Below are 26,799 nucleotides of genomic sequence, written 5' to 3'. Positions count from 1 at the left end.
GAGCCACTTCCAGCTCTCCTGATTAGAAAAACACAGGCAGGGAGAAAATGCCAAGACCTGTAACTTTAAAAACATTAGTATTGGGGTTTTAAGGTTTGTATCTCACTGATGTCAATAGGAGAGCAACAAATGGACCCAGAAGAGCACCTGCCCCTCACTGTGCTCCTGGGGTTGGTACCAAGGAGCTGACCCTGCATCCACCTGTGTAAAGCTGTGCTTTTTACTTATTTAAAATACCTTTCCAGCTTTGGTTTGAAGGCTTCTTTTACATAGAGGTCAGAGCTCCTGTGTTTAAACAGAGAAATATATATAGGTTTATGCAGTTACTTCTCAAGCATTCGTTGATATTTACAGACTACTATGGGTCAAGCTTTGTCCGAAACTTGCTATTTGTGTACCTGCCTTCTAACAGCAACTTGAAAAATCTCTTTTCAAGGATAAGTAGGGGCCTTAAAAGTGATATAGTGAAACACAAGAGCCTAAGGACACTGGATGAGCAATGCCTTTCACTTGTGACACTCCTAACAGTGGGCTGAATTTAGTGTGCTTGCTGCAGCTGTTAGCAAGCAACTGCTTGTTAAGCTGTGAGCTATTTTCCTTTGAAAAGTATTTCAGTCATGCCTGTCATAAGTAGAATTGGGAAGTCATTTTAAGTAGATGCACTTCCAGACTTGACCCAAAACTTCACCGGAGTTAAAGAAATCTTGTGCCCTTTTTGCAGACCTCAGTTCTTGAACCAAATTGGCCTAAAAGGACAGTTGCTGCAGAGGAGTTAGAGGAGGGACCTGGTGGCAGAGAAGGCTGTTGTGATGCCCAGGAATCTCAGTTGTGGAACTAGTCTGAGCAGCTTTTTTGATAGCTTCGTTGTTTGTGCCGCACAGAGCAGGGTGAGCTGGCAGTGAGCAGCTCTGCCATCACCTTCCCAAGCCCAAGTTTCAAGTTACCTTGTCCAGCCTGTATGAAAATCACTGCCTGGGAGTTCATCAGGCAGCAGATGTGAGTTTGCAGCAGGCAAACACTTTGCTTCTCTCCGAGTTGGGGCACACCAATGCAACTGCTTCAGTTGCAGCTTTGGCTCGTCTGGTACTTTCTGTATACTCCCAGGAAAGACCCTTTAGGACTGTCAGTAGCCAGAACAAGACCTGCCCATCTGCATTTTGCTCCTTCTGTATAAAAGAAAGAAGTTTCAATGTCCTGTTGTCAAGGTCTACTTTCCAAACCCGTTTTTTAAGGCAAAGCAGAGGGGACACCCCACTTTGTGCTGTAAGTATATGCCACTCAGCAAGGAGTGAAAACTGGTCCTTTTATCCTAAGAAGCGAGAGGACTTGAGATCTTGTACAAATTGTAGCTCAAAGCTTCCTGCAACATTCTGAGTCCTCAGGTGTGGTTAAACCAGGGGGCACTCAAGACACCTTTATCTGAACCCACTCCCACTGCTGAGCTCTTGTACAGCACCATGGCTGGTGGTTTCTCAGTAAGGAAGTCTTGCCACTTCTCTTGTTCAGGCAGTAGCTCGTTTTCTCATTTACTTTAAAAAAATCCTAATCAAAGTGGGGTTAATTTGCTGTTGGACTGTACTGCCTCATTGGTTTTGCAGTTGTAACACAGATAAAAGTGCAGTGACTCCAGACCAGTGGGAACAGTAGGGCTGTGCACAGAAGCATCTTACATTAAGAAATCCAACTTTCACTACATTCCCTAGCACACCATGTTGGCAGACCAGGAGGTCAGACAGCCAAAAGACAGTAGTTCTGCAATAACTCAGACCTCTAAGGCTGCTGTTTTCCATGTCTTTTCTCTCCACAGCCCTCCTGGGCCAGGTGATAATAAACGGTTGACTTCTCCCCTTGATCCTTCAGCACCACCTTTACCTGTTCCTGCGGCCTATGGAAACGTTGATCCCGGGGATGCTGTGGAGCTGACTGCAGCAAGGTACCATACAGAGCCATTGGAGATGTTGGGGTGGGAAGCAGCTGCAGTCTGCTCACTGGTGGGGTGGCTGGAGGACCACCCAGGTCAGCACTAGCTGAGAAATTGTTATCACTCTGCTTGGGTGGAATTGTGTCTGCTATGGCCCTTTGCTGATGGGTTTACTGAGTCTGGCTGTAGTCAGTGGAGCATCTGTCAGTGGAAATCTCTACTAGAATTGAAATCTCCCTCTATCAAAGCCTTCAGAGGAAGATGCCATTTATTTTTCCCTGAGATTGAATCACTTTGGCACACAGGAGGCTTACGCCATGTGAAGGTGCAATATAATATTTTTTTTTTACTTATACATTTATTTATTTTTTTAATAGTACAAGGTACATGATCCTTTGGGCATTTTATGTAGTTTTGACAAGTTCCTTAGCAGTGTAATGTCAATTATAAAGCATTCAAGTATCTCATCTCTGTTGGATGCTGGGCTTTTTGTTTACTTTTCTTTGCACTGAGAAGGGAAACTGTTGCTTTGTTTCTGCTGGTGGCAGTTGGACTCTCCAGATTTTTGGGTGTGTGAGTTTGTCTTAACTGCCAGCTGTAGAGGAAGCCTCATGGGGTGTGTTTACCCTTCAATCGTTGTGACTTCGTTGGAGTGTAAACATACAGAATGTATTTAAGCTAGCATTAAATTGATTAGCTGAATTAGCAATAATACACTATCAAAGGAAGGAAGGAGCTTGTGTGGTTTGTTGAATCCACCTTAAAAGCTGGGTGACTTTGCTGTTTAGCCTGTCCTGGTCTTCTGTCAGTCCCCAGCCTGGTTAGTTGCTAGTGCTGGCTGAGTGAATCTGTGGGAAACAAACTTTTCCCTGCAGTTGGGGTGAGATGATTTAGAGAAGCTTACAGCAGGAAGAGAATGATGTGGATTTCTTCCAATTCTTGTAAGTTTTTACTCAGAGGGTTGTGTTTCTTTGTTTTTAACAAATATAATTGGGCTACTGATGGGTTTTTGTGGATTCTGTTTTTTCTTGCTAATGGATTGTTGGCCATAGTAGCAAGGCAGTTAGAAAAGAGCAAGCAGTAATTGAGGTGGAGCTATGAGCTACTTTCTGAATGCAGAGGAATGATGAAAAAAACTAACACCAAAAGTGCCAGGAAGATTTATATACAGTCTCTGGACTGCAGTCTGGAATAGAAGACTCTGCTGTCCTTAGGGTGATAGCTTGCTGTTTGTATGGAGAAAGGCAGACAAGCTGTCTCTGATTAAATGTCACCTTAGGAAACATTTCAGAAGAGCAGCCTTGCAGTGTATCAATTTACGGCTCCTGGTAAGCCCCATGAATTCACACTCTTCACATACTCGTCTGAATCTGGAATTTAAAGTTCCTTGTATTATACCTTTTCTTTTGATCTGCTTCACAACGTCTGTCTTTTACAATGCTTTTTCCATGACTGCCCAAAAGTGAGTCTCAGGGTGCCTTGCATCATCCCAGTTGTGCAGGCTGTGAGTGCTGGTGCTGAGCCCTTGCAGGGTGGCTGAGCCCAGTGGGGATGAGGGCACAGAGGCTGTGCAGCAGCCACAGCAGCTGGCTCCTGTTCCCATATCATGGTGCAAAGATTTTTGCAAGGTTTCAGTGCTAAAAAATTGCAAACCAAGGGTGTTAAGTATGGGAGCAGAGAGTTTTCCAGTTTCTGAAGCAGAGGAAAGTAAGAGAGAAATACACTGAGGTCAGCTGGAGTGAATCTGGCTGCAGGTCTCATACGTTTGTTAGTTTTAATTTTTTTGTTTATTTTTTTAAGGGCTTCACAAATCAACTCTTGTCAGTAACGTTTGTTTTTGTTACTCCTTTATTTTGCATCCTTGTTCAGCTTTAGACATAAGAGCCTACCTGTTCTCCTTGCACTTGTTTTTCCTGTCCAGGCTGTTGTTGCTTGCCAGCTTCTCTGGGAGCCTTGAGGAGGAGTTCCCTGGCCTCCCAGCAGTAGAAAGGCACCTGCAAATGCAGCTGACTGGCAGAAGAAGGGTTAATATCAGCACACCTGGACCCTGCTTTAGCTCCTGTCTGAAGCAGGCATGCCATAGGTCTCTTCCATCAGTATCAAACCCTGCTGACTTCTCTGTGGTTTGGTCAGACCTGAACTGATCACAGCATGTTAATAGCAAATTACAGTAGTTCTCTTAAAGTCCATGGCATGGTGCTGACAGTGAGGATCAGTAGTAGCAGGAGTGGGCTTTTCTTATCCAAGGAAAGAATTTCAGTATCGTTTGTTGTTTCAGGCCATTGCCTTAACCTTCCTCTTCTTGTCACCTGTGACATGGAGCAGATTCTTGCTTACATGGGTAAAATGATCATATTAAAACCACTGCTCTTTGGCATTTTATGTAGAAATACTGCACTACTGCTTTTAATACGACTGCAAAAAAAACTCTCTAATGCACACAGGTGATGTTTCTATGTTGATGCCAGCTGATTATACCTCTGCACTATGCTGTTGAAATGTTACCAGGGCTACTAGGTGACATGATGGTATTCCAGTCTGTCTGCAATAAAGTACAATTATAAAGTGTTTTTCCCCAAAATATACTGAGTTATTTACTAATATATTCCTTCTATTTTCATGTATTTCCCCATCAGGGATGTCATTATAATGCAGATGGTGAGCACTTTGACAGGGAAAAATAATTGTGCATATAAGGTAGGGGTCAGTTTGTGCTAAATGTCATCCAGATGGCAGTGCATAATGAGAGATCAGGTTGTCCCTCCATCTGTCTAGTCAAGAAACTGTATCTTTGTTTTGCTTCTTGAGGATGACTGCCTGCCTCCCACCTCCCCTGTGGGTAACATATTGATCAGGGACAACCTGGTGTCATCTGCTCAGTAAGTAGATTTTATTTACTGTATCTAAAGAAGAGTGCCCTGAAAAGAATTAGGTAAGAAGTTCCCTGGCTGTTCTGCCAGGCATTTTTGTTTAGCAATGAAGGGCCAAGTTCATTCTGATGTGCCAGTCCCCATTGCACAAGGAGCAATTTTGTCTCTGTGCTGCAAGTGCAGAGGTCTGCAACAGAACTTCTGTTTTATAAGAGAAATATTGGGATTGGAAAGGCAGAGAAGGCAGAGCAGTGCCCTGGCTGTACAAGGCCACAGTCTAGCTGGGCTCTGTGGTTGGGAGCATCAAGCATTTCTGAGCACTATCTGTATGTTCCCTGCAGCTTTCTGCCTGTCTTGTGGGTAAAAAACCCTGCAAGTGCCCAGGAAGAAATGGTAGCTTGGAAAGCACTTGCCGCATGACTTGTGTCTAGCTGTAGCTGAACAGGCAGGACAACCCAATCTGGCCCCTTCCACGTGCTAAGGAAAGTGTCTGCTCTTGCATTTCATCTCCAGCAGAGGTTGAAGAACTGGAGCACGGTGGTTAGTCCAGATGGGACAGAGCTGGCACAGCTCTGCCATAAATACTAGGGAATGAAAACTGTTCTACACCTCAGCTGGCCTTGCTCAACACTGTGCTCCCCTACATCAGCCTCTCTCCCAGCTCCTGTCATGCAGAGGACACACTGAGCTGCCATAAGGGAGTTTCACAGGTGGTGTTGAATGCACTAAAATCTGCTTTACTTCCCCTGCAGATGGACCTTTCCTGGTCACATAATTCATAGTCTGTAAACTAATGCTTGGGGCACGCTCCTCAGTCTTAGCAGGACATGAGCAGGAATACCCAGGGGCATCAGAAGGTCAGAAAGTGACTTTTTAGAATTACTTAAAAAGAAGCAGAAGTAGAGCTCGAAAAATGCTTGCTTTCTACTCAGCTTAACTCTACAGGATGAAGACTGGGCATCGTTTGGTTCATTGTGCACTGGGAAGACTTGGCCTTCTTGGTGGTATCCTAGATACAACCATTTGAATATTACTAGTTGAAAAATAAGTTTATTGGCAAATTTTGTTCTAGTAAGAGCTGTGGAGAAGCAGAGGTTTTAATGTAGCCACTCCACTTTTGGGCTGATACCATGGGTTGCTACCTGTGTCAGAGTTGCTGCAGACTTAGACTGGATTGTTGGAAGTGGACATGAAGTCTGTTTGAACAGGGCTGCTGTGCTGTGCTCCCCTGCCTCAGGTTTGTACCATTTGTGCAGTTTGCACCACTTCTGAGCTGTTCTGCTCCTACCCTGTCCCTTTTGAGCTCGTGATGCCATCAGTGGGCAGCACCCATCTGCAGGGAGTGCCCATCTCGTGATGGGCAAGAGCCAGTAGCACTACCTAGTGTGATTCTACTACAAACTGCACCGAACAGTGCCAAGACTCTGATGTGGCAATATGAGCCCTTGTCAGGGTGATAGCAGTGGGGAAAAGGGGTGGAGGCAGCCCCTGGTACCCTGTCTGGCAGTTCACCCTCTGGCACACAGGCCAGTGCCTCCCAGTACTTGTGTTGGTGCAAGGTATCAGAGAAAATGCAAGTACAGCTGCATCTCCACCGTGTACCTTCACAAACCTGCTTGTGCAGCTGGCACTTGGCAGGCATAGTGTGAATGGTAATCCAGTATTTGATGGTTTAGATGAAGCTTGTAAAGATGAAGGTAAATTATTTGTGGATTTTAACACACACAGGTACTATAGCTCATGAAAGTAAGCCTTCTGCTTTGTGAAAGACAGAGATCTTCTAAAAATGTTTGTATTTTGATGGCCAGTAATGCTTTGTAGAGATCATAAAGAATGACATTAGTCAAAGTCTATCTTTTTATCTATAATTTTATGTTCAAAGACTTGAAGAGGGAAGCTGAAGGGCTGCAGATGGGCAGTGGGACCTGTGTGAAAGATGAGGGTGAGCAGGGAACAGGTTCTACTGTAAGCACTTAACTGGGACAGTTTTATGTGTGCATAGCATAAGGCCCATAATTTTATATGCATTTGGTATTCTTGCTTGGATGGGCCCTCTTGTGAATTGTTTGGGTTTTGCAATTCTTTGTTTACTCTCCAAACAGATGTTCAGCATTCACTTATTTTTAGCAGTTTACTTTTTGCTTTAAAATCTTATTTTCTCTAATCTTCCTGTGACCCTATATAGTCACATTGCCTTTGTAAATGTTTGTTACTATTACTATATTAGGGCAAAGACATCCTTAGTGAAGGGAAAAGTCCTTTGCATGAAAAAGGAAGCAGCTTGCTTTTTAATTATTATTTATTTATGTGTTTTAACTTGATGGGACTGAAAATTTAAGAAGTCTGTGTCAGTGTCAAACCAGTTTGGACAAACTGGGGAAAGGGAAGAAGGGAGAGGGGAAAGAAGAAAGGAAGGGAGGTAAGAAGGAAGGAAGGAATGCAGAAATAATTTCTTAGAAGAAATAACAGAGTAGCTATCCCGTATGGCACAAAGCAGCTTCATGGATATGAACTCATTAAGGTAAACCACTCCCAGAAAGAGCTTTTGTGATCTTAGTACACTAGTGGAAAAACACTTTGCTGAATAACTGCTCTCTTGCTCATATGTATTGTAACTAAAGTTAGAGATGTGATTTATGTTTGTCCTCTGTTTGTATACATGTTTCTAAAGAAAGGAACAATCCGTCCCTGAACTTTACCAGCTCTTTTTCAGTAACACAATTTACCTTCTACAATTACCGTATAATTACTGGGGGGAAGGGGAGAGGAAATTGTAAAAGGAATGGCTAAGATAGCTATTTATATTTAGTTCAGGAAACCTAAAAGAAGCTTCTCAGCCAAGGCCTTAAATGTTTGTGTCTGGCTCTGTGGCAACAGGACAACTGTGTCCCTCTGGTATGTCAGAGGTGCCCTGGACAGGACAAAGTGGCATGACAAGACCCTAAGTCGCTCCTGATTTCGAGACATTGAGTCATTGTTTATTTTGTTCCTTTTCTGTCATTAGTTTAATGAATGTGGCCAAGAGTAGGGGAAGTTAACAGTGGTTACCAGCCTGCTAAAAGTGAGGGAGAATGCAAGTGATCTTCTCATAGGTGATCTTTTGCATACATGGGTGAATTACCCTCTTAAAGAGCATGAGAGGGCTTAGCAGAGAGTGTTTTGTCTGTGCTGCTGTCCAAAGCCTTTTTTCTAATTTGGGTTTTGCTTCAGAAAACAGAAAGTAAAAGAAGCTGTAGCAGTGCATTCAGCTCCGCGCTGCCTTGAGGAGAGGGAATGCTGAGACTACCCTCCCCTGCATGCCAGGGTCTGGGCAGATGGCTGTTTCCCCTGTGCTGTGGTTGGTTCTTCTGTGAAGAAACTCAGTTCTTCCAGTCTGTACTGACGTGCTGTGGAAACCATGACATGGTGACATGGCTGTCGTGCTCCTGCGCTTGGGTCTTGTGGGCTTCACCGACCAAAGGGACTTGGATGAATTAACAAGTGGAGCAGTTTTATCTTGACATTCAGGTCGTGAGTTCAGGGATTATTGTGCTTTTAGCTTTGTGGCATAAGGAGAGCTTTTAAAGTAAGGCAAATTTTCATTCCTGGATTTTAGTTTTTTTTTCTAAAAGAGGAGTGACTCAAGTCACACAACTGAATGTATTGTGTGCTGAGGAGGAAGGGCTGTGTGAGAACTGCAAGGTAGCCACTAGTGATTTATTTATTTTACTAACTTCAGATACTGTTAAATTCCTCTGGCAGTTATAGTCTAGAAGAGCTGTCAAAACTTTGCAATATTGCTGGTTATGTGGTCATCTGAGAAAATAAGTTAAATAGGGTTTGTAGGAAGAGGTAATTTGTAGGAGTTGGGAGAGAGGCAGTGTTGGGGAGAGGACAGTGTGCTCCATAGAGCTCCTTGGTTTAGATTCAGCCAGATTTCATCTTTCAAGGAGACTAGAGCTTCATGGACATTTCTGAAATTTTATTTTTAATTTTTAAAGCTTACAATTTTTAATAACTGTTTTGCAGCACTTCCGAGCTTGATAGCTGCAAAGAAGCTGATCACCTCGTTTCTGGGGACAAGCCTTTGGCTACAGCCCCTGGTGATGGTACAGAACTGCCTGCTCAAGAAACTGAAGGTTTCACAAGGGAAAAAAAGAGGTATTGTGCAGTGTTATTTCATACGTTACAATACATTTCCATCTGTATACGTCCTTTGCTTAAGAAAACATGGCTATGAGAGACATAACTGTGAAAAGGCTGCATAACTGTTAACAGGTGTTTTGTTTAAGTTAGATGAACACTTTGTTACTAGGTTCTGAAACCAAATGCCTGACTATTAAGACCTGCTTCCTCCAGTATGTTTACCCCAAAAGACCAGGAGAGGGAGCTTGGACTACACTAGTTACTACCACGCTGATCTTCCCTACTATTTTTAAATTAATATATTTTTAGTTGTGTTTTTTTCACAAGTATTTTGATGGCTTGGAGTTCAAGAAAAATTTTGGGAGCTGAAACTGTGCAAGATCAGGTTGTGTTGAAGAGGACTGTTCTAGTCATTCTCCTTTAGATGCTGCCAGTTTTTTTTCCCACCCCACACTAGTGATTTGCATTGCAGTTGTCATTAATGAAAGAATTTCATCTTGGTTTTGTTCTTGCTGAAGAAACGTTGACTTGTCTGTTTCAAAGTTGATGCTTCTCTCCTTCCAATTTGCATTGATTGGTGTAATGTTTGATAGATGGCCTAGGTAATTCGTGTGTTGAAAATCCCCAAGCTGCATCCTCCCATCTTATATATAGTCAAGATGAGACCCATGCTTGGATATTTGTGTCAGAGCTTCTGAGGGTTCCTGTGAGTGATTAACCAGTGTGCTGTTGTGGCCCAGCAATAAAGGCTTGCCCTTGATGTGACATCTATTAATGGAAAAGGTCACAGCACAGCTGAGAATATTAAATGGGCACTCCCTGGAGAATACTGTTCTCCACCCCACAAATACAGGCCAGCAGCTTGTGACAAGTAGGTACAAAACAGGAGGCACCACGGGAAATACAGCTATTCCACTGCAGCTCTGTTCAGAAATGTCAGAAGATGCCACTGTCAGCAGGGGGATATTCTCAATCCCAAATGAAAACGTACACAGTGAACACGTTCTGCTGTGGAACTCTGAATTAATAGCCACCAGCAAATGCTATTCAAAAACCATCCACAGTATCATGTCTAGGAAACATGTTGATCAACTAGTTATTCTAAAATTCTGATTATTTTGATCAGAAAATGAGGGCCTGACCTCTAGTGTAAGTGCTTGCTGTAGCACAGTTAGGCCAAGTCTTCTGTGTAATATTCTTCCACGATACTGTTCTGGACCCACATTTTTAACCTGTGTATAGTTGGTGGGGAACAGAAGTGCTCAAAGGTGTATTTACACCAGTATGCAAGTGCTGTAATCTGGAGAGAATTTTCTGAATGAAGGGCAGATACCACGATCTGATCTAAAAACAGAGATAAATGTTAAGGTGAGGTTGTAAATGGGAAATTCACCACAAGATACTGGCTTTTCCCAGAGAATCATCCCAAATTGTTTGAACTTTGTATTATACCTTGGGCTGCATTTCATGTTCTTCTTTAGTGTAGTCACAGATGACTATAGTTTACAAATCCAAATTGAAACCACCAAAACACATGGTGATCATTTTTTCCCTGTCACCAGAATTCAGCATCAGAGAGAGGAGAAATAATTTTAGAACTGCTGAGCTCACATATTTAGATTGGCTTGTGCCTCTGAAGTTTCTATTTGGTTTTGATAATGCTGTAGCATGTTTAATAGTGTAAATCTCTGTGTGTGCTTAAGAATCTCTTGGATGGGGTAAACAATGGTGTCATTAAGTGATATTAGTAGAACTGCTTGATGAAAAATCAAAACCCAGCCTAGGATGTCAGTAACCAAAATGCACTCTTGAGAACAGCAGTCTGATCACCCACAGCCCCCCTACTCTAAAGCTGAACTTGTTCTTTTTGCAACACGAACATAGAACTTCACAGATCTTATTGGAAATTAAATGCATACAGAGGTGAGAATCAGAGAGATCTGTGGGACAAAAGGTGACTCTTGCATCCTCTTGAAAGGCAAATATATTGCTGCCCAAATAGCTCTTTGCTGTTATAATCAGCCCCTTATGTAAACACTTCTTAGACTATCTTGCATTTCTTATGTGATTCGTGTTTATCAAGTCGAATCGGCCATGGAAAATAACAGCATGCAAATTGGGTGATGTTTCACTTTGTCACATTTATGGCAACTGCCTGGACTGCAAGGTGCTGAGCTCCTGCAAACACTGTGCCATCACTGCACAGTTGTCTGCAAAATGGGTCCCTGAGGCATTTCAGTCTCCTCTGTGATGATGGTGCTCACGTTATGAACTGTGTCACAGACAGTTCGTAATCTAGGAGAACTGCTGCAATATTCCTCAGGGGTGTAACTTTCTGGGAGCCCTACAGATAGAGCTGGAAAGGCTGTGAAGATCTGATCCATCCCTCTGATTGGCCTGTGAGGAAGAGAGATGGATATAATGTGTTCTGTAGAGCAAAAACCAAATGCTGTCTTTGTGCTTGTCCTCACCCGTGGCCTCACTACCTGCTTTGAAAGCTATACCTGTGATGTTAAATGTGGCTGGTGTGATTGGAGAGGTGGGTCTTCCATGTTGTCACATATGGGGTCAATTTTCTATCACAAGCTAAAACAGGCTGGAGCTGTCTTTGAGAGACTCTGGATGGATAGGAAACTTCTGCTGATCTCTGAAATTAAATACACATCTCAGTCTTACCCAGTTTTCTTGAAACGAGCCTCTGGAAGCACAGTGACCAATCTTTGTAACCAAATGCAGAAAGTCCCAACAGTCTTTCACAAAAGCTCTGCTTTCTGCATTGTTGGTTTCCAAAAGGTGGTTTCATAATACTTCCCTGGGAGGAAGCAAAACTGCATTACTAGTATCACACAAAAAACCAGGATAAGCTTTATGATTTCTGCGTTTTATTTCCTTAATTGCATGTTGAAGACAGGTTTTCTCCTTTTGCCCACCTTTGGAGAGGCCTGAGGTAAAACTAAGTAAATAAAAATTCATACCTTTGTATGACTACCTTTGTTTATGACTAATACTTGTAATCCTAAACTGAGTTGCTTTTAATGATGTAATGAAAACCAAGAAGTGATTAAGTGGGATTCAAAAACTCATTAATTTTTCCTTGAGTCAGTTTAACCCTTTTGAAAGGCATGAGTCATGTTACTAAGTTTACAAGTGCACCAAGCAAGTAAGAGATGGGAAATACAAGTGAGGATACAAATGCAATCTCAAGGTGAAGGGATATTTTTAAAAATAGCAACAAAATGAAGGTGTTGAAATTAAGCTGCTTCGATCTTGGAAGCTAAAGAGCAAGGATTTTTCCTGAGGCTTTGTGGCTAATATACAAAAATTGTTCACCATCTTCTGAAGCACAACATTTAAAAAGAAGCCTTCCCAGACAGCCAGTGGGTAACAAATGGACAGGAATGAGCTACAATCCTGCTCTTCATTAATTTCCTCTGTTCCAGGTTTTTAAAAGAGACTGTGTCTCCTGAGTGATGTGTTCTGAACTGCTCAGCCCTAAGCAGGAGGGTGTTCTGTGTTGCTCAGTGTAGATCTCTTCTGACTAATAGCATCACATCCTGGGATGCCTACTGTGTTTCAAGCCAAAAATGTTGTGGACTAAGTGCATTTCCTTGTAGCTGATTGTGGGACTGGTACAGTGGGGTCTCCAGATGAGGGACTGGATCCTGCAGGCTGCTCTGGGTAAACCCATGACTGGAGGGGGACAGGATGGTCCTTGGTGTGATGGGCAGGGTGCCTGGGGACCCCTGTGTTGTGTGCTGGCAGAGGACAGCTTCCCTAAAACAGCAGCAGTTCAACAAACAGCTTCCAGTAACTGCATTTTTTAAAGGCAAAGCATTAATGGATGCTTGACAGAAGTGAGAAATTCTACTGGTTGGCTAACCATATCTTTGTTCAGAATTTGGGTCCTCTGGGGTGCAGTTTTGCTTGCATTTATGCTCAAAGAGAGCAATTATTTTGTGTGTGTTGCAAAGCATTTCTCTGTATGTGGCAGTGGACAAAAGGGTGATGGTAGCCCTCTGTTTGCTTGTTATTGCTGTGGATTTTACAGGTTCCCTCAGGCAATACATGGTAATTTCCTTGCTGCTAGAACAGGTTCAGCAGCATGAAAATGAATATGTCATTACACTCATTAATCCATCCACAAGGAATTTTAGAATGGCATTAATCATCTTGCATCAACCCTACAAAGCTGGCAGTACAGATTCAAGGCAAAGATTATACCCCCAGCTTGGGTTGCTGTTCCCTGGCACAGCGACAGCTCCAAGGGCATCAGAGGACCCTGGCACTGTCAGGAGAGTGGAGGACTTGCAGGGCATCACCTCTTGTCCTAGAGCAGGAAATGAATGGGTCGAATCAGGTGTATTTTGTATTTCTCAATAATCAGTGTTATGTTTAAATATGGCCAGTGCTTTTGGGGCACTCTACCCCTAACGCTATATCTTTTAAAAACAGAAGCAAAAAGAAACCTTTGAAAAATACCAAAAATACCTAGGGCCAGTTTTCTGTTAACTCTTTTGAAATCAAATTGAAGCTGTAAGCTAACTTCTTTCAGAAGTTACTCAGACCTGATTTGACCACGCACCCTTGACAGTCACGGCAGAGACTTGCACTGGGTGGCAATACTGTTCTTGTCTGATTTCTTCATCCTGCATTTTCATAATCTAAATTTTCACATGGGCCCTGAAGTCAAGAGACCTTTGGATCCTGCCTCCTGAAATCTGCAACAAGGTGCCCCTGGAGAACATTATTGACACTCATCTTGTCAGCTGAAGGCAGGGGCTTCAAAGCCCTGAAACATGTCAGTCTCCTGTCATTAGGCAGCTCTTTCCTAACAAGTCTGGCTCCAGCTGTCTTAGGGACCTTACACCTCAGGATGTTGAAAGGTTTAGAAAGAAGCCCAAAACCAAGCATAGATCCCATGGTCTGTGATGGTGGTTCTGCAACTCTGGTGCACAGAAATGTCAGCAGAGCTTTGGGCCTGTAGAGGCATATTCAGCAGTAAAACTCCCTGCTTTGGTGTGGTTATGCTTGTGGTCCCAGTCTAAAGGCTGGGCCAGAAATTTGGAAAACAGGAATTTAAAGTTTTGTTTGGGATTCAGTGAATTCAGGCACATCATAGAAAAGACACTGACCCAGGTTTCCCAGGGAAGCTGTGGCTGCCCCATCCCTGGAAGTGTTGAAGGGCAGGTTGGATGGGGCTTGGAGCAACCTGGTCTGGTGGGAGGTGTCCCTGCCCATGCAGGGGGGTTGGAACTGGGTGATCTTTAAGGTTCCTTCCAACCCAAACCAGTCTGGGATTCTGTGAATCCCAGCTTGAAGTGCCTGTGCATGAAATGATGCAGGATGAAGAGCTTTCCAGAGGGGCTTGGCTGCCCTGGAGCCTTAGTGTAATCTCCCCTCTAGACCTGTAGGGTAGACAGAGCCCCTCGTTCCTTCGGTGACATCTCCAGGGCCACCGTGGACGTTGCCCCGCTCGAGGGTGTCTGCTCAGCTCTCAGAAACCTAATCTCCCTCTTTGTATGGCTCCTTAATTTCATAAAACACTTTTGTACGTGGAACCTTCTGCTGTGTTGAGTTCTCACGTTACTGACCGTAATTCACTGCGGCCTCTCAAAGCCCGGAGCCCCCCCGGCATCCTGAGCAGCACCCGGCAGAGAGGCCCCTTTTGTTATCTTTGCAGTGGGCTTCCCATGCGGGAAATTTAAATAACTAAGCAGGAATCTTGGTTATTCATAACTCTTAATGCCATTAATCTCACTTGCAATTTAGATTAAGCAGTGACCTTAGCAACCCAACAGTAATCGAGGGGGTGGGGGGGCTCAGTCATTTATTTATTAAAATTTTATTTTAATTTTTTTTTTAGAAACCTATTCTAGTGTTTTGTTTCCTGTGAGTTGCAGGGTCCACCCTGGCTGCACCATCACTGGTCACTCCATTTTGTCTTTGACTTGTCAGATGGAAATACTCTTCTCAGTATGCTGGGGCTTAAAAGGCTGAGACACTGTTTTGTTTCTTCTCCATGAACTAACATTTCAATGCAAATGAAGAACTTTCACCATGTTAATGTAGATAAGTAGGGAGCAGGCAATGTGTTTATTAAAGTATTTAATCTGTATGAGGGAGTTACATCTCTGAGGCTTTACCCCTAGTATCTCCTGATGTTATTTTGTGGTATATTACTTTATACCACAGATAGGGCTGTGTTATGTCAGGTATACTACAAAGGCAATTGAATGAGTTGCTTTTCTTTTTCTTGAAGATAATATTGAACAATATCCCACTGATTTAACACTATGTTATTAGTTTACTGCTCAGATTTCATTTACACTCTCTGGGCATGAACCAGTGCACCACTCTAAGCCTATTTAAAAAGAAAAAAGAAAAAAAAAAGAAACAGCTATAAAAACCCAGGAAGGCTGGGTTTCAGTCTGAAGGTCTGTTATTCTTACTATAGAGTTGAATTTCTGATCTATCTGCACTGGTGTGGGATTAAATTAGGGATAACTGGATCTGTGAAGGATGGTGATGAATGTGCCTTTAAATTGCTAATTATATACTATAATAATATCTAAATTCATGTCTACAATAGTAGGCATGAACTGCACTAAATTCCTATTTATTAGGCATTACTGAAACGTAGGTGTTACAATTTATGTTAACACTTTACTGGTTTTTGCCAGTAAGCCAAAACAGGTGCATATTTCAGGTAACTTTCCATACTCTCATTTGTAGCACAAAGTTGCCCCATAAACCTAAGGAAGGGAAAGAAATCCCCCTTTCTTCCACTGCCCTTGCTAGATGATAGCAAGAGGTCAGTCCTCTCTTCAGCGATTTGCATGGCTCTCCAGGAGGTGGCATTTCCTTAGATTCTTTCTTTGGGATGTCATCTGTCAAAATAAGAAAGAGTTTTAATTGTAAGTAGTGATTTATTCACATGCAATACTGTGGCTATTCCCTAAAGCAAATTAAAAATTAGATCACACCTCTGGGAAGAGACTGAAGGAGTTAGGGCTGCTTTCTGTGGTTAGATGGGACTTCCTGAGGGATTTGGTGACAGTCTCAGCATAAAGTATTGCCACTGTCCTTGTTCCACAGCTGTGCAGGAGTATAGGCAGTGAGTTGGTTCATGGAATGACCTGGCTGAAAAAACAAATGTAAGATCCGTGTGGTCTCACAAAGGTTCCTACCAGCACATCTCTGGGCATAACACAAAATTAGAGTTAACCAGGTCAAGTGAAGAATGGTGGCAAATGCCTTGTAGTGTTCAGCCAGCAGCCTCAGCAGCTCCTTGCTTGAGGAGGCCTTTCAAGTGACTCCTCAAGGCAAGAGAGGGAGCAAAAACCTGGCCACAGGAGTGAGAGAGACTGGTTTCCAAAATAAACAAAAATTAAATTAATAAAAAGAGGAAATCCCAGGTGTTCCTGGGCTGAAAAAAGGTGTGGTGAGTAAAGAAGCACAGAAATATGCATAACATTCCTACAGCCTTATAATTTTGTGCAGCCTATAATGAATGATACTTGAATTCTTTAAAAGCTTGTAAAGCTGCTTACTGTCTAACCTTTAGAAAGATGAACTCTAAACCTTGAGTGCTTGAAAAGAGTCTGCTTGACCTTCTGTTACACCAGGATCAACACCGGTCCTGGGAGACCCCGGTTTCTGAGACGGACAGAACCTGTGTATCAGCAAAGGCCAAGCAGGGCTGGTGCTCCTGGAAGGGTTTCAGAGTACAGGAGTCTCCAGCCTTGAGTGCCCTAAAAGGGCTGTCACCACAGCACTTCAGAGGGTGTCAGTGCTTTTATGTGCTAATGTGTTCTCAAAAGTACAGTCAGCCTCCCAGAGGCGTTGGTTTGCCTTGCAACTGAGTCCATACAGAACAGTGTTGATTTGGGATTGGTTTAGAGCAGTTTGGTTCTTTTAGTGCTCTAGGGAAGATGTTGCTGTTTCTTTCCAGTCTGATGCTGTGGATGCTGCAGCCATGAGCCCTTTGGTCCCTGGCAGCTTAATAATAAGGGCATCCTTGGGGTGAAAACTTCTTTCCAGGCTGCACTCAAGGCTTTGGCATCCAAAGATGATATCACCTAAATATATATTTAAATATATATTTTAGGAGAGGAAATGAACCAGTGATCTCTCCTTTGTTAACATTTCCCCATCTTTTTGTTTCCATTTGTTTTTTTGTAGGCAGTACTGTTCCTCAGAGCTTTGGCAGCAGCCTTCCAATACCAGAGAATCCCCTTTTTGTTACTGGGATGTTTGGTTTTGCTCTGTTCTGTGCACTTTGCTTTATATGGTGCTCGTTTCTGCACAGTACCTCAATAATGCATTGCAGCTAGGAGGCACAGCTTAATATTCACCCACTCCTTCCCAGGGGTGGATAGATATGTGAGGGAGGGTTTTCTTTCAGGAGGCTCTTTGATGTTTCCCTCTGTGTATGTGTGGTTGTGTTTCTAACTAGCACAAATGCCTAGCACCACGGGCAGTGAGGCCAAAAGGAAAGAAACAGAACATAAATCTCAATATATCATAAACCTTATCATAGTTCTGTCCTGCACTGTTTTTCTATGGAAGCCAAAAATTTCAAATTGGGTGCAAGTGACCCGAGTCTGAATTTATATATAAACATGAAATGTACCAAGACCAAATATTTAGGAGCCTGTACAGTCTCCTAAGCAACTAACCAACAGACATAAAGTTTCAATAGAACATTAACTTAGTATTGGCCAAATTGTGGATCTTGCTTACATGGATGAAACAGGCAGGAAGACAAAAATGATAAATTTTAAAGGATGGTCCGGAATACTTAAATAGTCTCTTTCAACAGTGGGATCACAATAAGTTGCTGTGTGGTTGTTGTCCCTAGGCTGAAATGCAAGGGGCATCTATAATTCCTTTGAAGACAGTGGGATTTTATTTATTTATTTATTTATTTCCTTGTTGACCTACATCTGTGCATCTTTCAGGTTCCAGAGAAGTTCTTGCAAAATGTACTTATAATGTCAGCTCAGTTCTCATATTTTGAAAAGCCAGCACTAAATTTAGTACTAAATTCATGCTTCTTGGCAGGCCCAAAGGATGGATTGAGGCCAGGCAGGCGAGGAAGAGCTCCCCTCTCCTACAAGGTCTGTCTTCAAGATCGGGGTGGGCTGCAGGGCAAACCTTCCCTTGCTGCTGATACACCACGTTTGTGATCATTCTTGGGGTCCATCAGACTGTGCTTCTGTCCCACAGAAAAGTCAAGGCCAGAGCCAGTTTTGCAAGCTTACTGCTGTAGTTGCATGGTGCTTTGTTATATGTCCCTTCTTTCTCTCAAGTCCAAGAAGTGAAATGAGTGGCATGATCCTCTGGACATCTACAGTTGTTTAAAGAATAACTGGGTTTAGGTGAAACAAAATGACAGATTATCTCCAAACCTCAACCTGGGGCTGCTCCACAGACAGCTTTGTGGTGTTACAGATTTTATGGCCAGATCAGATGAAAACCTACAGTCTGACTTCTTGCACAGTGTTGTCCAGAGCCTGCAGTCATCATTTGTTACATTTGCATCCCTTAGTCTACAAACACTTTCAAGTCCAAAGCTTAGTTACAGCACATCTCTTTTTGAAAGACCATCACAGTCTGGAGTTTTAAAATTATTGAATGTGTTCTTTCCCCATGAGGTATAACTGTACTTTTTATTAGGAATTTGCATGTCAAGATTCTTTTGAGTTTTTTGGTTGTTTTTAGTTTCTCTCACTGGATCTTGTTGATATAGGACTTGGTCAGACCTGCCACTGCCTTTGAGCATGTAACTTCTCTGCGTGCAGGTGCCTTTGGGTGCAGTGGACTGAGTTCCTTTATTTTTTATGTGAAACATTTCCCTACAGCCTCAAGTAGCTTTCTTTTGACCAGTCAGTGATTTGTTGACACTCAACAGACAGAAGTGTATCCATCAAGGTATCGCTAGTGTTACAGCCCATGCTCTTGTTTTACCAGTGCTCCAGTTCATGTTGCTGTAATCCAGCTGCTTGGATCATTGTTTTTCAAAGAGAAGAGTTAATTCCTGTCCCCTTTGTAAGCAAGAGCAGCACAGAGGTGGTGAGCTGTCCTTGTGGTGAATCTCTGAGCTGTGCACATGAAACGGGGTGAGAGGGAGGGGAGGAGGAGGCAACTCTTGTCCGTGACACCAGCTACAAGAGACCAGAGCCCCTGCTAACCCTGGCAGTATGTGCAAGGAGACCAGGGACAGAATTGGCCTCGAAAGGCTGATTCAGCCCTTAATCCTGCACTCTGACAGTGAACGTGTCAGCCAAGACCTGTGATTGCTAGTGGAACCCAAATGTCTGTTGCACAGAAGTGCTGGGGAATGGGATAAAAAAATTCTGTCCCCTATAGAGCTCCTGAAAGACACAAAATGAGGTAGTTGACGCAGGCTCAGGCACCCAACCAGTCACCAGAATATGAAAGTTCAGCCCGTGAGTGGAGCTGCTGCCTCTCTGAGGAACCTGAGATGAATGTTGAGCAATGAGACACTAGAAATGAGGGTTTGGCTGTCACCAGAAGTGAAACAACCCCAAAATTGTAACTTGCTTGGAAGTTTGTGGCTAAACAAAGTGCTGGCTCAGTAGCTTTTCCCCTTACTTTAGAAAAAAAAAGAAAAGAGAGAATAAAAGGCACATTTATTTTGATGCTGTTCATGAAACAGGATTTAATTTTTGACACTCTCTGGAAATGAAATGTTCTTGATGTTTACTGAGCATCTTTGTTTCTTCATATCCCAAGAACAATTTGTTGTGGCTGCACTCAGAGAGACAGAACCTTACACATGTTTACACCAGTCCTGGTTTCTGTAAAGTAGGCAGACTCTACTGGATTTCCCTTTTTGCAAGCAGATTAAAAAAAAACAAACCAAAACCAAACCCAAACAACAAAAACCAAACAGAAGCTGTTTAAGGTGCGAGGCTAGTGAGGCCTTCACAGAAACATGAAATCCATGCTGTAGTAGGTGCTTGGTATGTTTTAATATTTCTGTTAAATTTGATACTTTTGGCCTCTCTGCTCGGTCATGTATCCAGAATTGTTTCATAGCTTCAAGCAATTGTGTCCCTAGAGGTTAAGTCCTGAGATAGATGATAGTGCAACTGATCTGATTTTTGCTCCTTTAGTGATGTGAAGCACAACTTGTATGTTATTTGCTGGAGATGGTGATGTGGAGAGTGCTGGTGCCCAGCCCCTTCAGCTGGTTATGCCTGCGAATCCCCAGTACCCTGGTACCTCCTCGGTGGCAAAATGACAAGCGTATTGGTAGGGTTTGAAGTGCTGTTGGCTTGGGCTTGGGCTTTCTGGGCTTAAAGATCCTTGCTGTGAATCACATGGGCATCAGATGGTGAGCATCCCCAGGGCTCTCCACCTCCTGGTCCAGCACGGGGGGCTGTGCTGGCAGAAGCAAAGCAGTTAAATACACAGGTTTAGTGGCCAGAGCTGCGCGGGCAGGGTCTGCTCCCACATTGCCTTGTTTACCTTGGCTGCTCATGATATTCTCCCTACGTTCCTCATGGAAGATTCCATTTTTTTTTTTGCAAGAGGGATGAGCTCATTTGTTTAAATGAAATAAAAGCAGCCTTTCTGCTTATTAATCCTCTCTACAATCATCCCGAGATGCACAACTTGCTTGTTATTAGAGGGAAATGTATGCAAGGCATCCAGTGCACACGTGCATTTGCATTTCAAATCAGCTGAGTCAACACAATATAATGGTCCTGCCTGTAGGTCCTTAGGGAGCCACAGTAGCTGACAATGTGTGCTTAAAGGGAGGGTCTGCTTTTCTTCTTTTTTTTTAATGTTTTTATGATTATTTTTTTTAAAGCCAGTTTCAAGAGCCAACAGTCGTGTGTTGGAGGCGCCTGCACCGAAGCTGCTTGGACCACTGATGTTTAGCAGATGATTAGCCTGTCACAGTGGCTGGGATTTTGTTTTATTTTATAAATAGTGTTCATCTGGGGGGGAAAAAGAAACGGAAAAAAAAGAAAAAGAAAAAAAAAAATATCTGGCAACAGTTCAGAGAAGAGAAGCTGCTGCTGAAGTGTTTCTGCCTGTGCTGCCACTGATGCAAGCAGCTGTTTCCATCTGCACTGCAGTGCTGCAGCCTCTGCACAGCCAGAGCTCTCCGGGCTCCTTGCCGGTGGAATTACGGAGGAAAGTGGCCTTGCCCGCGCCTAGCTCGGAGCCCAGGGCACGCTGAGGATGGGCGGGTCGCAGTCCCTGCAGCAGGCACAGACAGGTAGCCTGAACCGGGAGCCGTCAGAGGCCATGTAAGTGTGCGTTCCCTTTGCTCGCCTCTTTTTCTCTCTGTACCGTTGGGCCCTGCAGCCTTTCTGCACTTAACCTGGGCCGTGCCTGAAGGAGCTGACTTCTGTGTCGGAGGCCTTTGTTTACTGCTAATTGCATCCAGCTGGAGAGACAGGTCAGGATGTGCTGGATATCACCAGCTATACTGTGTAAGCCTCTCCAGGTCTGAAGGCACCTCGCTTGGACTGGCCACCTCGGTTCAGTTGTCTCGGGCAATAGCTGCTTGTACCCTGTGTTTTGTCTTTTTATGTTTTGGATGCATAATCAATCAAACAGGATGACCATTCCCAGTGAACAAAAAAAACACCCCTTCCCCCTTCCCAAATTCCCCACCTCTGTGTTTTCTGTTTAAAATGCACAGCATGGAGCTGCATTTCACCGGTTTTCCAAAGCTTTTTGCTTTTCTCTATACTGTTTTCAGGTCACATCACCCTTGTCAGCATCCCTCCCTGTCACGGTATTATATCCTCTGATGAATCATAAGCAAGGTGTCCTTAGATCTCTTCTCACTGAAGGCCAACTCTGAAAGATTTGTTGAAGGGAGGGGGGAAAAAGCAATTAGTGCTTGCTCAGAGCAAGTTACCACTTTTTCAGATGGCTAAATCATATATGAAAGTGCACAAGTATGTATGTGCACGCAGAAACAGCAGAGTCATTTCCCATTTATAAATAGGCTTTTGTCTTGTATTGGTTGAGGATTTATCAGTTTACTTAGCCAACAGGCTTTTCTCTCTAACCCTCCACCCCAGTCTACTAAGCTGGAATGCTAGAGCATGGACCTTACCTCTGAATGGATTTTAGAAGAATTGCATTGTCTCCTATTGTTGTTTCAGTTACATAAATCACATTTATCTAAAATGTCTGAACACCGAGTTTGTTTCTGGTCACGTATTTTGGTAACTTTTAGGTATGTATCCACTAGGGTTAGTCTATAAAGCAGCCTCATCTAAGTCTCTTAATTTTTATTTCTTTTTACATGTTATCTTTGCTTATTAAGGTAGCATTGGTTATTGTTGAGACATCATTTCTGTTTGAGATAAGAGCTTCAGAGCCAATGGGGAATGATAGAGCAGTAATGGATAGTTTAGCCTCTGTAACAGGCCTTACAAGTAGGAATATATGCTCCCTATTGTCATATTCCAGTATATCAGCAGATAGCTTTGCTTGATGCTGTCTTGTTAGGCCTGTATCTTACACATATAACAGCATTTCTGCATCCTTTGTTCCACTGATGTGCAGCTTCACCAATTAAGATTTTTTTCTATATAGTTCTACCTTGTATAGTACTGGCATTCCTACCTAACTGAATGATATGGTGGGATAAACTGATGTCTCATTGTCTTTAAAGTACTGTAAATTACATTTTCAACTGCACAAACTGAAGATTTTTAACAGCGATCTGAGGAATGGGCAGTAAAAGAGATGTAGCTATAGCAGGGCTCAGTGTTTTCTATCTGCAATTTTCACAGCCTTTTAAGAATTTATTCTGTTGAAGAACATATCAGTCAAGGTATATATGTATATATTGTGGTGGTGCATGAGTAAATTATATAGTCATCTTTTTCAAAAACTATTTTTATATAGGAATATACTAATCTTTTGCAGTTAGTCATTCCTGTGGGGTTTCAATATGATCTTTTAAGGCCCAACATAACCAGCTTTTAGCACAGGCATAATTCAGGAACTGTTCATGTCCTTGGGAAGAGTTTTTGAAAGATATTACTCATCTTGTATCAAGTAAGTCACTAAGACAGTGCATCATTTTCTTCACTCCAATGACATACTCTTTAAGATAAGTATGGAGATGGGTTTTTTATCCTTGAGAAAGTATGAGCCCATTTTCTCAAAGCAAGAACCTGTTATAGGATGTCATGGTAACCAGGTTTGGTCCCAGGTTTTGACTTTGTACCCTAGTAACTATAACATTTACCAACGCTTTTTAAATCAGGTTACATTTAGCTTGTTTTGTAGACACAATCAAATTCTTTAATGGCAATGACAGTTCAAAGGGAGAAACATCTGGATGTGTCCCAGGCAAGTTGGGTAACTGCCCAAGCAGTTACAGCATCCCTCAAGTCATCGTTTCAGCCATCGGCAGGGGCCGACTGCTGAACACAGGCAGCTTCTGAACAAAGGGAAAGCAGAGTGGCCTTTGGCTGCCCCGAGTTCATGAGATTAGGGGGGTGTAAATCAGAAATCATTACTGAAATAGATTTATGTTAGCATAAAAAAATGTATGGAGACAAATTCCTTAATAGGAGTTCCTCCAAAGTGTCCTATGATGAACTTCTTTGCTAAGCACTAGCGAGAGTCAGAAAGAAATTAGTGATAGAATCACTAATGAGAAGGGCTGTAGGTTAAGATTTTATAGTGTATCCAGTATTAAATATGCTCTTTTTTTGCACGTGTATGACAAATTTCCAATGTTAATGCGAATTTGTTTCAGCCAGGGTAAAAGTATTTGTAATACAACCAGTATTGGTACTGACTGCCTGGCGTCTTCTGTTGTTCATTGTGGTCTGTTAGTCACTTAGTCAATAGAAGCAGACAATTGCCCTTTTCTTTAAAAAAAAACAAAGTCAATTTTGAATGATAAAAAGGGAAAGCCCAAGGGAAGCCCGTGACAATAAAAGTTAACTGCAGATGAAAGTGGTGCGGTTCAGACCTCACTATTGACATGATAAGCACTGTCATGTGCTTTGCAAATTGCAGCAGGCACCCTGGTGGTCACAGATTTAGCTAAATCAAGGGCAGGTTTCAATCAGATGGTAAGAATGGACTCAGTTGAAATAAAAACAGATGACCATGTGATGATGTGGAGTGTGTGTGCATCTGTTCAGGTTCATGCAAGCTCACATCCAGTGCTCTTGTGCCAGTACCCTTGTGTGTGCTGCTCATGCCATGCTGAGACACCACTTTTGTCCTGTTGAGGATGTGAATAGTATTCAGCTTGACAAGTGCTATCACCTATATATCAATGGCTTTTTTTTTTATAGTTACCTATTTCTCTCTTGGTAATACTTTAAATATTAAAAAACTAGCATTGGTGGTCAGTTTTGAAATATTGATAGACCTTAGCCAGTTGTCCTCTCTGAGTAATTTCTTTACTCCAATGGAAAAGTTCCTTTATCCTGAGCATGAAACCACACCTTCCTTTTGTGGAGCATTATGGTCACTGTCTTTACAACACCTGGACAGGGTTTACATTTAGTGCCCATTTGTTGATCAGCCAAAGAGCTGAGGATGTGTTCTTTCCTCCCACCAGGTGCTCTATATGCTACGTCTCTAACATTTTCATCCCTTGCCAATCCAAGAGGAAAATGACTGAAGGCTGAGCCAGCTCCCACTGAAGTTGGTGGTGAAATGCCCACTGACTTCAGTGGGAGCTGGATCAGGCTTTAAGAAAGAAATAAAATATTACTGATCATTGGTAACAGGCCAAGATGTTGGTTCCTTTGCTGGTTGTTTTTCAATATTTCTTCTGCTGATTGGTCTTGTCGTTTTATTGTTGGTTGCCTGAAAGATTCAGAAAAATTGAAACTCAATTGACAGCCTTGTCCATATGAGATGGGAACAGCTGTTTGTGCATATATGTATACATATATGTGTATTTATAAAAGTTATCTGTGCATATGTGCAAAACCACCGCCCCTGCTTGCTACCACGTTTTGTATTTTTTGGTCCCCAAAACATTAAAGAATCCACCGGACACCCTTGACAAATAGTGCTGCCCATTGCCAGTGCTCTCTGTAAATTGGTCATCTTCTTCCTCTTGTTGACACCCATCAGTAAGCATCCCCACCAGTAAGCAGAGCACACACTGTCTACTGGGTTTGTCTACTAATGGGGGTGAATGACTGGAAGATGTGGGGTTATTTTACTTAAAAGAAAATGGACCAGAAGTAACAAGCAAATTCTTCTGTCAAGCACCCCGTGCTTTTATTCCAGCCTCCCTTATTTGAGTCCAAAGGATCTCTCTCCTCTCTGAAGTCCATGACAGTGCTTCCTTTGATATGAGAGGTTATTACCTCAACTGCTGCATCTGTCACTGGAAATAGGCAGGTCACGTTTCGACTTGAAAACAAAATAAAAAGACCCCAGAATCACTCCCCTTCTATTAGGAAAGGCAAGCCACACATCTGGTAAAAACGTGTGCATTCCAAAGCTCTCTAGTGAGTGGTGTGCCCTATGCCATGCATAATGGGGCTGCTGTCATCTCTTATATGTTATGGCATATGGGCAAACTGGAAAATACCAACTGATGGGAGGAAGTAAAAACATGAATGAAAAGACATTCCTGCACATGGTTGTCTCTTACAGTCACAGCTCCTTCCTTGGCTGCTTCTGCTTTTTTTTTTTTTTTTGCTTTGCTTGACCCAGTAGTCAAGGTAACTGCTTGTTAAATTTAAATCAAAGATGCTCTTCAGTCCTGTGTGTTCCAAGAGGTAATAGTCTGGGTGCTTTTAATGTTTCTCTAACATGATTACAGTGCATAGAGAAATGGATCTGTCTATTAGAAACACATTTCCTTTGTTAAGACTTTACACCTATGGAGAATGTTTATATTTGCTTTTGTCTTAGATACCATTGCCTTACCTGTCTCTGATCCTTTCTAAGCATTTAGCTATGTAACAAACTTCTGATTTAGTCCAGGTAAGCAGGCTTTTCAGTTGCAAAAGGCAGAGTTGTAGTTACAGCCAGAATTCCAATGCAGTTTGTATTTCCTTGGAGCAAGTGGGAATGTTTGCTCTAAGAAACAAATACATTTTTTACTGTGGAAACAAGGTGTCATTTCCCTTCAGATCCTTAAATGCTCTGAAGCAATCATCTGAATTTAGTAGCAGACTGTGCTACAGTAGCTAACAAGTTTTGTACTCCGCTTAGCCCTAGAGATTCAGCTTAATGTTAAAAAAAAAAAAAGAAAAAAAAAAAGGGTGAGAGATTTTGTTTCCTTTTTCCACCACATTCTGAGGTTTTAAAGGTTTTCTTTAAGGCACATTTTGGCCTGAGAGCCTCCATTAATGGTGATACTAGACAAGATAGTAAGATTCCCTCCTTTGCTCTAGAAACTAAAGGAAAGTTTGCAATGTAGGCTGTCTGAACATATGGCATGTGGACTGAATTTTGGTTTAAGCAACTGTAGATATCTCTGAGACAGACCTCAGGGTAATTGCAGAGCTCTATTAGTTTGGTTTGCTGCTTCTCTGCAGTACTGTTTGCTGCAGCTCCTCTCCCTCTGCTACAAGGAATGTTGGAGATGATGAATGGAGGCTTGGGAAGCCTCTTGCTTTCTGGAGGAAGAACTGGGGCTGTTGGTTCTGTTGGGATGAAAAGTAAACTTTGGGAAAATTCGAGGCTTTCGGTTTCTTTTATTTTGATTAAATAAGATCCTCAGAATTATGTTCAAATTTACATGGTTGTTTGTTTTGGGTTTTTTTAAAACAAGAGAAGTTTATTTCCAGGGCTAAGTAGAGACCAGAATCTCAGAATCCTAGTAGTAGTTAGTATCAAATAAGCTCTTGCTTTTGAGTTTTGGTTTCATTCAGCACAGAAACCTGC

The 26,799-nt window shown here is 42.5% G+C and overlaps 1 protein-coding gene across 8 annotated transcripts in view; it reads left to right on the top strand.

The window, feature by feature from the left end:
- The window catches only part of TACC2 (transforming acidic coiled-coil containing protein 2), a 136,094-nt gene that overhangs the window by 57,513 nt on the left and 51,782 nt on the right, over positions 1-26,799 (top strand). For 7 of the 8 annotated variants that reach the window (XM_051619305.1, XM_051619306.1, XM_051619308.1 and 4 more), the window contains exons 5-6: positions 1,808-1,933; positions 8,800-8,931. In XM_051619305.1, coding sequence (XP_051475265.1) covers positions 1,808-1,933; positions 8,800-8,931 — 258 coding nt within the window. The remainder of the gene's footprint in view (positions 1-1,807; positions 1,934-8,799; positions 8,932-26,799) is intronic. The other variant, XM_051619309.1, reaches the window with a different exon arrangement.

The sequence above is a fragment of the Apus apus genome, chromosome 4 (assembly GCF_020740795.1).
Source record: "Apus apus isolate bApuApu2 chromosome 4, bApuApu2.pri.cur, whole genome shotgun sequence".
NCBI lineage: Eukaryota > Metazoa > Chordata > Aves > Apodiformes > Apodidae > Apus > Apus apus.
The sequence above is the reverse complement of the archived record's forward strand: the minus strand, read 5'-3'. Positions and strand labels throughout refer to the sequence as shown.